The 13,157-nt window shown below is 41.1% G+C and overlaps 1 protein-coding gene across 6 annotated transcripts in view; it reads left to right on the top strand.

Moving 5' to 3' along the window:
- CAMSAP1 (calmodulin regulated spectrin associated protein 1) overlaps window positions 1-13,157 on the top strand; it is a 33,381-nt gene that overhangs the window by 12,224 nt on the left and 8,000 nt on the right. For 2 of the 6 annotated variants that reach the window (XM_030000205.1, XM_030000200.2), the window contains exons 5-13: window positions 4,066-4,146; window positions 5,106-5,138; window positions 7,224-7,283; window positions 8,641-8,782; window positions 9,757-9,896; window positions 9,995-10,091; window positions 10,512-10,689; window positions 11,969-12,063; window positions 12,887-12,971. In XM_030000205.1, the coding sequence (XP_029856065.1) occupies window positions 4,066-4,146; window positions 5,106-5,138; window positions 7,224-7,283; window positions 8,641-8,782; window positions 9,757-9,896; window positions 9,995-10,091; window positions 10,512-10,689; window positions 11,969-12,063; window positions 12,887-12,971 (911 nt within the window). The remainder of the gene's footprint in view (window positions 1-4,065; window positions 4,147-5,105; window positions 5,139-7,223; window positions 7,284-8,640; window positions 8,783-9,756; window positions 9,897-9,994; window positions 10,092-10,511; window positions 10,690-11,968; window positions 12,064-12,886; window positions 12,972-13,157) is intronic. The other 4 variants (XM_030000201.2, XM_030000204.2, XM_030000203.2 and 1 more) reach the window with 4 other exon arrangements.

Below are 13,157 nucleotides of genomic sequence, written 5' to 3' on the forward strand. Positions count from 1 at the left end.
CCACGGTGGAGCAGATCTCCACCTGCAGCCCGTGGAGGACCCCACGCCGGAGCAGGTGGGTTTCCCGAAGGAGGCTGTGACCCCGTGGGAACCCTGCGCTGGAGCAGGTTCCTGGCAGGACCTGCGGATCTGTGGAGAGAGGAGCCCACGGAGCAGGTTTTCTGGCAGGACTTGTGACCCCGTGGGGGACCCACGCTGGAGCAGTGTGCTCCCGAAGGACTGCACACCGTGGAAAGGACCCATGCTGGAGCAGTTCGTGAAGAACTGCAGCCCGTGGGAAGGGCCCACGTTGGAGAAGTTCGTGGAGGACTGTCTCCCGTGGGTGGGACCCCACGTTGGAGCAGGGAAGAGTGTGATGAGTCCTCCCCCTGAGGAGGGTGAAGCGGCAGAAAACAACGTGTGATGAACTGACCGTAAACCCCATCCCCGTCCCCCTGTGCCGCTGGGGGGGGTTGGTAGAGAAGCCGGGAGTGAAGTTGTGCCCGGGAAGAAGGGAGGGGTGGAGGGAAGGTGTTCTGAGATTCGGTTTTATTTCTCATTACCCTACTCTGGTTGATTTGTAATAAAGTGAGTTAATTTCCCCAAGTTGAGTCTGTTTTGCCCGTGACGGTAAGTGATGAGTGATATCTCTCCTGTCCTTATCTCGACCCACAAGCTCTTTGTTATATTTTCTCTCCCCTGTCCAGCTGAGGAGGGGGAGTGATAGAACGGCTTTGGTGGGCACCTGGCAACCAGCCAGGGTCAACCCATCACAGTCTTTTTGGTGGAGAATGCGGGCAGTGTGAGGAATTCGAGATAAGGATAGTAACTGAGAGAGGTAACGGGCAAAACATGGACTGAACGCAGCTAGAGAGTTAAGAGCTGCATGACGAGTGGGGAATTTTATTGCTGTAATTGTGGTGAAGGGACGAGGGGTGGATTGTGTGTAAATTGCCCACCTTTTGTCGGTTTTGTGATGATATTATTCTGATTTCGGTGTGGGAATTCTTTTTGTTGATGTGAGTGAAGATTTTGTGTGATGAATGTAGATTTTTAATGATAGTTCTTAGAAATGTGATTCACAGAGGCGAGGGGTGGAATGTATTGGTTTTGTTGGCAAGGTTTTGGTAGCGGGGGGGGTTACAGGGGTAGCTTCTGTAAGAAGCTGCTAGAAGCTTCCCCTGTGTTCAAGAGAAAGCCAATACCAGCTCTGAGACGGACCCGCCGCCGGCCAAGGCCGAGCCAATCAGCGATAGCGGTAACGCCTCTGTGATAACATTTTTAAGAAGGAAAAAAAAGTTGGGACAGGCAGATTCGGCAGCCGGAGAGAGGAGTGAGAACATGTAAGAGAAACAACTCTGCGGACACCAAGGTCAGTGAAGAAGGAGGGGGAGGAGATGCTCCAGGCGCCGGAGCAGAGATTCCCCTGCGGCCCGTGGTGAAGACCATGGTGAGGCAGGCTGTCCCCCTGCAGTCCATGGAGGTCCACGGTGGAGCAGATCTCCACCTGCAGCCCGTGGAGGACCCCACGCCGGAGCAGGTGGGTTTCCCGAAGGAGGCTGTGACCCCGTGGGAACCCTGCGCTGGAGCAGGTTCCTGGCAGGACCTGCGGATCTGTGGAGAGAGGAGCCCACGGAGCAGGTTTTCTGGCAGGACTTGTGACCCCGTGGGGGACCCACGCTGGAGCAGTGTGCTCCCGAAGGACTGCACACCGTGGAAAGGACCCATGCTGGAGCAGTTCGCGAAGAACTGCAGCCCGTGGGAAGGGCCCACGTTGGAGAAGTTCGTGGAGGACTGTCTCCCGTGGGTGGGACCCCACGTTGGAGCAGGGAAGAGTGTGATGAGTCCTCCCCCTGAGGAGGGTGAAGCGGCAGAAAACAACGTGTGATGAACTGACCGTAAACCCCATCCCCGTCCCCCTGTGCCGCTGGGGGGGGTTGGTAGAGAAGCCGGGAGTGAAGTTGTGCCCGGGAAGAAGGGAGGGGTGGAGGGAAGGTGTTCTGAGATTCGGTTTTATTTCTCATTACCCTACTCTGGTTGATTTGTAATAAAGTGAGTTAATTTCCCCAAGTTGAGTCTGTTTTGCCCGTGACGGTAAGTGATGAGTGATATCTCTCCTGTCCTTATCTCGACCCACAAGCTCTTTGTTATATTTTCTCTCCCCTGTCCAGCTGAGGAGGGGGAGTGATAGAACGGCTTTGGTGGGCACCTGGCAACCAGCCAGGGTCAACCCATCACAGTCTTTTTGGTGGAGAATGCGGGCAGTGTGAGGAATTCGAGATAAGGATAGTAACTGAGAGAGGTAACGGGCAAAACATGGACTGAACGCAGCTAGAGAGTTAAGAGCTGCATGACGAGTGGGGAATTTTATTGCTGTAATTGTGGTGAAGGGACGAGGGGTGGATTGTGTGTAAATTGCCCACCTTTTGTCGGTTTTGTGATGATATTATTCTGATTTCGGTGTGGGAATTCTTTTTGTTGATGTGAGTGAAGATTTTGTGTGATGAATGTAGATTTTTAATGATAGTTCTTAGAAATGTGATTCACAGAGGCGAGGGGTGGAATGTATTGGTTTTGTTGGCAAGGTTTTGGTAGCGGGGGGGGTTACAGGGGTAGCTTCTGTAAGAAGCTGCTAGAAGCTTCCCCTGTGTTCAAGAGAAAGCCAATACCAGCTCTGAGACGGACCCGCCGCCGGCCAAGGCCGAGCCAATCAGCGATAGCGGTAACGCCTCTGTGATAACATTTTTAAGAAGGAAAAAAAAGTTGGGACAGGCAGATTCGGCAGCCGGAGAGAGGAGTGAGAACATGTAAGAGAAACAACTCTGCGGACACCAAGGTCAGTGAAGAAGGAGGGGGAGGAGATGCTCCAGGCGCCGGAGCAGAGATTCCCCTGCGGCCCGTGGTGAAGACCATGGTGAGGCAGGCTGTCCCCCTGCAGTCCATGGAGGTCCACGGTGGAGCAGATCTCCACCTGCAGCCCGTGGAGGACCCCACGCCGGAGCAGGTGGGTTTCCCGAAGGAGGCTGTGACCCCGTGGGAACCCTGCGCTGGAGCAGGTTCCTGGCAGGACCTGCGGATCTGTGGAGAGAGGAGCCCACGGAGCAGGTTTTCTGGCAGGACTTGTGACCCCGTGGGGGACCCACGCTGGAGCAGTGTGCTCCCGAAGGACTGCACACCGTGGAAAGGACCCATGCTGGAGCAGTTCGCGAAGAACTGCAGCCCGTGGGAAGGGCCCACGTTGGAGAAGTTCGTGGAGGACTGTCTCCCGTGGGTGGGACCCCACGTTGGAGCAGGGAAGAGTGTGATGAGTCCTCCCCCTGAGGAGGGTGAAGCGGCAGAAAACAACGTGTGATGAACTGACCGTAAACCCCATCCCCGTCCCCCTGTGCCGCTGGGGGGGGTTGGTAGAGAAGCCGGGAGTGAAGTTGTGCCCGGGAAGAAGGGAGGGGTGGAGGGAAGGTGTTCTGAGATTCGGTTTTATTTCTCATTACCCTACTCTGGTTGATTTGTAATAAAGTGAGTTAATTTCCCCAAGTTGAGTCTGTTTTGCCCGTGACGGTAAGTGATGAGTGATATCTCTCCTGTCCTTATCTCGACCCACAAGCTCTTTGTTATATTTTCTCTCCCCTGTCCAGCTGAGGAGGGGGAGTGATAGAACGGCTTTGGTGGGCACCTGGCAACCAGCCAGGGTCAACCCATCACACTGCTATAAGTTTTTAAGTGAAGCATTGTTTCATGTTAAATAACAGGATAGACTTAATTCTGACTAGCTTGAATACATTTAACAGAAATACTGAAACTTTTTCAGAGGATAGAGGTTAAGTTACTGAAACCCTTTTGAGTGACAACAGAGTCGCATTCCAAAGAGAATTTCTCCTTTGCAAACCCAAGATTCCCTTGTTGTGATTATAGCTACTGCTAATAAGAGAGCTGGTCTTGAAAACTGTTATAACACGTTATTCGATGAACTTTTTATGTTTGTAGAACAGATCGACCATTAAGTAAGGGGTAGAAGAAGAAAACTTGACTTGTGGAAACATATATTCAGATGTATTTTAATATCTTTTTCATGCTATGCCCTTTCAGGTGAACCTTAAAATGAGAGAGATAACAGAGAAAGAGATTAAATTAAAACAGCAACTAATGGAAAGTCCAGGGCACCAAAAGGTAAAATAAATTGTCTTCAGCTGTGATTTTATGTATTGCTGATTTTTTAATGGATTTAAATACAAACATCTTGGTATTTTCTTTGTCAGAGAAATCCTGAGATCTTGTACATGCCATTTGTGTTGTGTCTATTATCAGTGCCCTTCTTACCTTTCAAGCCCACTGGTATCTTCTGACTTTCCTTTAAGTTTCAGTTGGACTAAAACAACTTGTTTCAGCTTAAAATAACTTGTATCAACTTTACATGGGTAAATATCACTCAGCTTTCACAGCACAGAATATGTATTTTGAAAGCTCTTGGGGCATATTCATTTTGCATGGGTTAATTGTCTAATATACATTCAGAGGTTTATTCAAGTTCTATCTAGTAAGCATACTCTTGGCATTCAAATGTTATATGTGTGTGTTTGTAGTTTTTTCCACCTTTTTCCCTTGAAATTATATCACAATGCACTAACATTGCAAAATATAGTACACTTTCATTTCTGGAGAATGTAAAATAGATCTTTCTCAAACATAATGTGTATCAGCTATCTGAGCTCCCAATTTATGATTTGAGGAAGGCTTAAGAAAAACTTCTAAGTTCTTTCTTCAAATTGGCATTGCTGTGCAAAAGGGGGTAAAAATGTGACCTATGAACAAGGCACAATTGTTTAACTTTCATGTTAGTGGCAAAGATGCTTTACGTAAAAAGCAAATAAAACAATATCTTTCAATGATAAAGGGCTAAAGAGCTGTTTATAAGTTGATGTGTGGTCTAAAGGATCCCTTTAACTATTTGACTCTCTATTGACTTTTGGGTCTCATTTTAATATTTTTAGATCTAAATTTCTAGGCTACAACCCCTCTAAAACATGAAAGTGTTTATTGCTGAAGTGCATTTAAGTATTACTGCTTTTAACTTGCATTGCTGATGTTCCTTTCCTATTCCTACATTCCTTTCCTTGCTTCCTGAGCAGTCTCCTTCCAAATGGTATTGGAAATTAGTACCTGTAAGTGAACTACTTTTACACCAGTTGTCATCCACAAAATCATGGCTTTTTAAATTTCTTCAGAGTGTTTGCTTCCATTACAATGCTTCTTAGATGGTCTTTGAAAAAAACCTGTGTAAGCTTTTGGGTCATCAGGCTTAGTTTTCATAACATGATTTTTGCATACTGTACAGCATATAGCATAATCACTTTACAGCATTTCAAAATTGTTTCCACAGTGCAGGAGTGAGGGATATGGAGTAGCAGCAAAAAACTAGAAAATTAAAAACAGTTGAAATGGTTGCATTTACTATTTGTGTTGTAAGTAGGCACTATTTTTGTTGTAAGTAGGCAATTGATCACAGCACTAAGGTGATATAAAAGCTGGTCGGTTTAAATGGTTGCTTAATCTTTGAATCCATAGTTAAGATACTCATATGTTCGCAATTGTTCATTAAATAATACTCTTGCACTGCTCTTGCACCTGCTCTTGCACAGGTTTGTAAATCTGTCAAAACCAGAACACTGTTATTGAGATGGGGTTAGGAGATTTGACAAACCAGTTTGGACCCGTTATGACAGTTGTTGGAATTGTATGCTAAATTAATGAGACTGAAGCTGGCATAATGGGAGGAAAGACAGTTTACATATCAGAACAAAATACTTATTTGCTTTATGGTGAAGTGTGAAAATGGAATATCAATTCCACTATATACAAAACAATAATAAAATTGTACTTCTAGTATACAAGCCTGCTTTCTTTTGGCTGAGTTTCCTGGTTTTATTTCAACTTGTAGAGATTTTTCTTTGTTCCTTTGCTTTCCTTAGCCTTGACACCCTTCTCCTGCACTTGCTGGATTTGGTGTTTTTCATTTTCTCTCTGGGAAGATGAGAGCTGTTGTCTCAGTTGAAAGTTCCAAAGAGCAGTGCACTTGGAAAAGGCAGGCATGATCGGGCAGTCACCTGTCCCCCCAATCTCTCTGCCTTTCCACAGAGAGCTCAGTCCCACTCCTCTGCCTCATAATCCTGTATTTGTTTGAACCAAATGTATGGACCGCAGTAAAAACTTTAAATATCTGATATAAAGGAAATTCGAGTGGGGATCTGCAGGCTAATAAAACCTGACAGAGCCCTGTCTTCCAGCCTCATTTAATGACCTGCGCCAGTATATAATGAAGTATTTACCTAGTGCTTATCACTTACATTCTAGTGTGCTTAAAGATCGTGTCTGTATTTGAGGTGTACATTTGATAGCCTTTTGAGGAAGTTGAGTAGGTCTGTGTTTTGTTTAGAGACAACTGGGTGAGAGTAGAAGAAACTACAGGAATGGAATTGACTTGCAGGATATCGTTGAGCAAGTTGGTGGTGAAGGAAGGAGTAAATAGAGGTTATCTCACTGCTAGTCCAGTACAACTTGGATTATAATGGTTTACTGACAGATTTTGCAGTCTCCATAGTAGTTGTCACACTGTGTCACTTCTGTATTTCTTTTTTCTTTTGTGATTTTTTTTTTTTTTTTTTAAATTTGGAGTTATCTCTATTTCAGTAGCACCCATTTCTGCACTTTAGGGTGTACAAATGTCATTAGTTGTATGCATGGCAGGGGGACAAACCACAAAACTTGGCTTAGAATATAAGAAAGAATTTGGAATTTTCCAGTACAAAAGACTGAATGGTTAAGAGAATAATAGTTGAGCAAAAAATAAGGAATTAAATTAAGTCCATAAAAACCTCTTTGATGATAAATTTGTGGTTTTTCACCAAAGGTAAAATAAACAAGGAGTTACAGATTGTAGTTCTCGGTATTGATTGTAGTTGGTTTAAATTCCATTTAAGCCTGTTGGAAAGGATATATTTGTATCTGCTTTAAATACAGGAGGAATTAAAGTTTAAAAAGAAATTTCTGAAGTTCACCTTTAATATATTTACTTTAACTAAGTGGATAAATGATGAACCTTTTAAGCTAACCAGTTCACCTTAGTGTGCATACTTATCAGACTTAATGACCACATTTCCAGTGCATAATGGATGTTGCTAATGCATTTGATTTGATTTTCATGTTTGAATAATCACCATCATATATCTCACTATTTCTTTTTGTGTAAGCCTGATCTGATGCATGCCATATCGCACTGCATGCTGGAACCAGTGGAATATGCTCGTGTGGTACAGTATGATTCACATTCCATTACATATTTGTGGAGTGCTCCAGGCTGGGGAAAAAAATAATTTGCACCTGGTAAAAGGACAGGAAAAATAGCATTAGCATATAGAGATAGCTTTTAGAGTTACTTGCCTTTGCCAGGGAAACTTAACATGTTTATATTTGTGCAAAATAAATAAACTGGTTCTTATTACTCTGACTGTAAGTGATCTTCGTTCCTTTGAACAGATTTTTTCTCAGCCTGTGCCATCCTAATTTGACACATATGAGTGTGTATGTGTTTGTGTAGAGAGCTTTCTCAGGTTGTCTTGGAAAGTGTATGATACCATTGGTAAAATCCAACTTTCCTCTGATGATTAAATACATTCTCTGTTTATCTGCACGTCAAGCCAGCATATCAGTCAAGGTAGCTTGTTAAATGCTAAGTGGTATTAATGCATTAAAGTGTAAAAGGAATCTTTTTCCAACACTGAAAGGTATTTCTGCTAGGCCCTGTAGCGTGTTCTTCTTTTGCTTGCCTGATCGCTTTGCTGCTCAAACTTAGATACAGCCTTCTAGTCTAGCTAGCATGTGGATGCTTAGTAAATATCAACACTAAAACTTTTCTTGCAAAAGTTGCAAGAAGCAATGCCAAGATTTGTTCTTTACTTGACTGGCTTTAGCTACTCTTCAGCTATGCTCCAAATTACGTGAGGACTAGGAGGTGGTTTGCAGAAGAGTTTGATGTTGATCTATAGTGAAATCAAGGAGAGTATTGCCATTGATGTAAAAGGCCTACTTGCTCCTCTTGTTGACCATTTTTGGAAAAGGCCATGTTTTTTTTCTTTTGTACGACATTAGTATTGTATACTGGCTTCCCAGACATACCATGTTCTGAATCTCTGTGGACATGATGGCAAGTCTGTGGATGTAGGTAATGTATGAGAAATCACTAGCTCATCTGAAATATTTTTTGCTTTGTTTTGTTTTGTTTTTCCCAAGCTTTAAGTGTTTTCATGTAGTTATCTGTGTCTCTTTCTTTGGATCTTCTGCATTCATGCATCTGTGTGGAAGGATTTTGACTTAAATTGCTTGCAGTAAGTTAAAATGTGTGAATGAAGCTAGGAACTCCGCAGCATGGATTGCTTCTAGATACGAGGAGAATGATTAAAAGGAAAGCGCTGTATTCTTCAGAATTGGCTTCCATTGAGAGAAAAGTATAACCTTGTAAATTGTTTTTGACTTAGAGCAGAATGCTATAAAGGATCCACCGTAAAGAGTTTTCAGTGCTTAACAAAAATTCCTGTTTGGTTTGTTTTTTTTTTTTTTTTCCCCCCCCTTTTTATTAGCATCATATGAACGCTTGTTTTCTTTTGTTAGGTGCGTTACCGAAGAGACCATCTTTCAAGCAGGCAATTACCTTACTTTCCTTTGCTTGAAGATTTGATGAAGGATGGTAGCGATGGTGCTGCTCTTCTAGCTGTGATACACTATTATTGTCCAGAGCAAATGAAACTAGATGGTATGTAGTAAAGGTTTCTAAAAAAAAAACCAAAAAACCAAACAAAAAAAATTCTTCAATCTTTGAAAGTTGAACTAGAAACACATTATCAAATGAAAATGTGACACATCTCATAGGTAGTGGACTACAGCAAGTTAGTCAGGTCAGATATGGAATCCACATCAGTGTATTTAAAGTAACCTCTCTTTGATTTTGTTTTTTTTACTTACTGTATTTAGAAGGCTTTGCTCTGTATATTATGAGCTACAAAATAATCCTTTCTTTTATAGATCTAGGTGATACGGCTTTATTTGTTCAAATAACTGAACTTGGTTTCAACAGACCACAAAAAAAGAATACATGTCCACTACTGTTAGCTGATAATTCTCATGTTCTTCTGTAAGAGTACAAAATTTGGCATTTTAAAATAGTTTCTCCCAGTCTTCAGCAATTGCCACTCTTCAGCATATCAAACATGAATTCTCTTTCCCAGAAGTGTTTTTCTCAATAATTCAATGTCCTTGTTGCATTTAACTTCTACAAATCAACATTTTGTATTGGTTTTTAAATTCTCAGATATGTTGTACCTTGCAGAGCTCCTGAATGGTTTCAGAAGGAACCAGCACTGTGAATCCTAGTAGTAATCTTTTATTATTTGCAAATCAAGATGTCTGTTTTTAATTGTTTTTTTTTATTTTGTCATGATGTGTGTTCTTTGTAGCCTGCTTACCTTTTCTGTTGCTGTAATAGAGTGAGTCCTATATGGATTCTAAAATGAATGCAAAATTGATACTGTTTTATCTGTGTTTTTTTTCCTCTTTTTCCTATCCCTCTGGTACTTAACAGGTAGAGAAATGTCACTGATAGCCAATAAATATTAAATGATGGTGTATAAGCAGTCTGTGAAGTTCCTGTATGTAGTGTTTCTGTTAATTGTGGATGGAAGTTTAATTCATTGGGATAGTGTCATAACTTACTCTTTCTCACCTTTCTAGATATTTGTTTGAAGGAGGTAACCTCAATTGCAGACAGCCTCTATAATATTCAACTTTTGAGAGAATTCTCAAATGAATATCTAAACAAATGTTTTTACCTCACATTGGAGGACATGTTATATGCTCCTTTAGTTTTAAAGGTAAGAAACGTAATGAAGAATATATTTTTAAATAAAATGTGCGTAAATCATAAGTGTTTTGTTATTGTGAGGTGTGTGTTTTCTTGTTTCCCGTTTAGCCTAACGTCATGGTGTTCATTGCGGAACTCTTCTGGTGGTTTGAGAATGTCAAACCAGACTTTGTACAACCAAGAGATATTCAGGAAATAAAAGATGGTAAGTTTTTAAATCTTAATAAATTTTGGCATGTTATTTAAAATACTTGTATTACAATGAAACTGTTGCACGGTGGTGTTTCCTTTGGAGTTTTGTTTCTACTCAAACTTTTTGCTCGCTGGGGATCTTTGAAAGCAGTAAAAATGGAAGGAAAGTTAGTCTTAGATCGACTTGGGTCTGAATTTTTTGAATGAAGTAGCTATTTTTTTCCCTAAAACCACTAATTATTTACTTGTAACTTTCTTTCCATTAAGGTCACCAGAAGATACATATTTTAAATAAAGAGTAGTACTTAAGGTTTCATTTTAGTGTTGTTGTAAAGTTGTCATTCTCATGTACTGCAATCTGAAAACTTCCTGTTCTGTTTTGTTGTTTTAATGTCTAGTATAAGTTGTGTTAATATTATTAATATATGCACAGTTAAAACAGTGTTGCAGCAGAAGAGCAGTCGTCCACCTGTTCCTATTTCCAATGCAACTAAGCGAAGTTTCATGGCTAGCCCTGCTAGTACGAGTCCAGCAGACTCGCAGCCCTTGGCTCAGACAGGCCCTGAAGGTTGCAATAGATACTACCTGCACCCCGAGGAGCCTGACTATCTGTAAGTCTGTTTTTCACGTTGTTTAGATTAATCTTCAGTTTATGCTTCCATTTGGATAACCTAGGAATTTCTGCTGCTAAATGTTCTGATTTTGCTACAAACGGAGTGAATTTGAGTTGTGTGCGGTCAGTCTCTAAAATACTCTCAATTCTCAAGTTCAAAGAAACACTTTGCACTGTTATGTTTGATCTTTGTTTGGCAAATGCCAATAAGCCCCACCAGTAAATGTCACCATTGTATGACAGAAGAAGTTAGTCTAACTTCTATTTTGGAGAAAACGTGAAAACTGTTCAAGCAGCTCACCTCTACTAGCGGTATTCTATAAACGGTGATACGAAAACAAACTTAAATAGAATCTAATGTACAAGAAGGTTAATGACAAGGTTTTTCAGCTGACCTAGGTTTGATGGCAACGAATAAGCTATTTCAGCCTTTGCTTTGTCTCTAAAGTACTATTTACATAAGCCACATTTTAAATCTGCTGTATTTAGAAACTTAAACAGTTTACTTTTGCATTGTTACATGTGAAAACCTTTTCTTCTCTTTAAGTAACTTCTTTAACATTAAAATTAATGATATATTGTTGTATTTTAAAGAGATGGGGGTAACTACTTGTTGTGGTTTAACCCCAGCCAGCAACTAAGCACCACGCAGCTGCTCACTCGCTCCCCCCCACCCAGTGGGATGGGGGAGAAAATCGGGAAAAAGAAGCAAAACCCACGGGTTGAGATAAGAACAGTTTAATAGAAAAGAAAAGAAGAAACTAATAATGATAATGATAACACTAATAAAATGACAACAGCAATAATGAAAGGATTGGAATGTACAAAAGATGCGCAGTGGAATTGCTCACCACCCGCCGACCGGCACCCAGCTAGTCCCCGAGCGGCGATTCCCCGCCCCCACTCCCCAGTTCCTATACTGGATGGGACGTCCCACGGTATGGAATACCCTGTTGGCCAGTTTGGGTCAGCTGCCCTGGCTGTGTCCTGTGCCAACTTCTTGTGCCCCTCCAGCTTTCTTGCTGGCTGGGCATGAGAAGCTGAAAAGTCCTTGACATTAGTCTAAACACTACTTAGCAACAACTGAAAACATCAATGTTATCAACGTTCTTCACATACTGAACTCAAAACATAGCACCGTACCAGCTACTAGGAAGACAGTTAACTCTATCCCAGCTGAAACTAGGACACTACTACCAGTGTCACTTCGCACCTATGTAATTTCTCTTATAGAAAAAAAATTATTGTAGTAATGAATTTTTGCTTTTCTGAATTAGTGGCAAAGGAGGAAGCCCTGCCTTTAGTCCTTCCCATCCACTGCTCCCTTTGAGACAAAAGCAACAAAAATCTTTACAGGGAGAAGACAGCCCTGGTAAGTCTACCTTGAATTTGTGTTTCAACAAGCAATGATGATCAATGTCAATACAGTAATGAATAAAAATATAAGTTCATATATGTGTATGATCTAAAATTGAATTAAACTGCAGTCAGCCAAGTGGTAAGCATGTTTAGTTTGAGTAAATCATCTTTCCTTGCATTAAAAGAATTTAAAGATCTTTTAAGAAAGTTACTGGATTTAAAAAACTTTTTTTCTTTTACAAATAAGCTTATTTCTCAGAATCTCAAGTGCAAGAAATTAAGACTAATAATGTCAATTCTGTGAAAAGAAAGGAAAAAGCCACTTGTCAAATGTTCATAAGACTGGCAAAAGTCTTAGGAAGTAAGATTGTCATCCAGAATGACAAACTCGCTCTAGTACTTGACATGTTTTACCTAAACATTTTTTTAATTACTAAAAAACCTAGGTTTTATACTTACCCGGAGATGCTCAGAATTTCTTTTTATCAGCTAAGGTACCAACCAAACATTCCAACTGCTTAGGCTCTAACAACATGCGGTGAGGACTCTTTTTTTTTTTTTTTTTTTTTTTTTTTTTTAAGTTGACGGGCTGAGGGAGGAAAGCAAATTGAACATTTTCATGTTTGGAAATCCAGAAGTCAGATATGTATATGTGGTTACTTTTCATTGGATTTTTTTCAGACTTTGACTGTCTGTGTTTGGTTACTATGTCAGCAAATCTGTTTTCTGCTGCCATCTCTTGGTGAAAGAGTTTATGATGTTTGCTATTAAATAAAGTAAAAGTGCTAGTTTAAAGACCATTTCTAAAACCATTAAAAATTTAAAAAATATTTCAGGTCATCGGCATCGTTCCAATTCTCTGACCCGTGTTGATGGGCAGCCACGAGGTTCAGTTCTTGCGTGGCCAGAGAGGAAACCCAGGTAACATGCATTTAAGTATTACAATACTGTTTAATGAAAGGATACTGTGACAATTTCATTGTAGTAATGTGGTATCACTTCCTTAGAACTGGACCAAGAGTCACCTAATTTTGTTTTCTCTTAAAGTACATTTTCAGACACAGCTCATTTTAGGGTTGCAATTGAAAATACTTTAAACATGATTTT

The sequence above is a fragment of the Aquila chrysaetos genome, chromosome 24 (assembly GCF_900496995.4).
Source record: "Aquila chrysaetos chrysaetos chromosome 24, bAquChr1.4, whole genome shotgun sequence".
NCBI classification, from domain to species: domain Eukaryota; kingdom Metazoa; phylum Chordata; class Aves; order Accipitriformes; family Accipitridae; genus Aquila; species Aquila chrysaetos.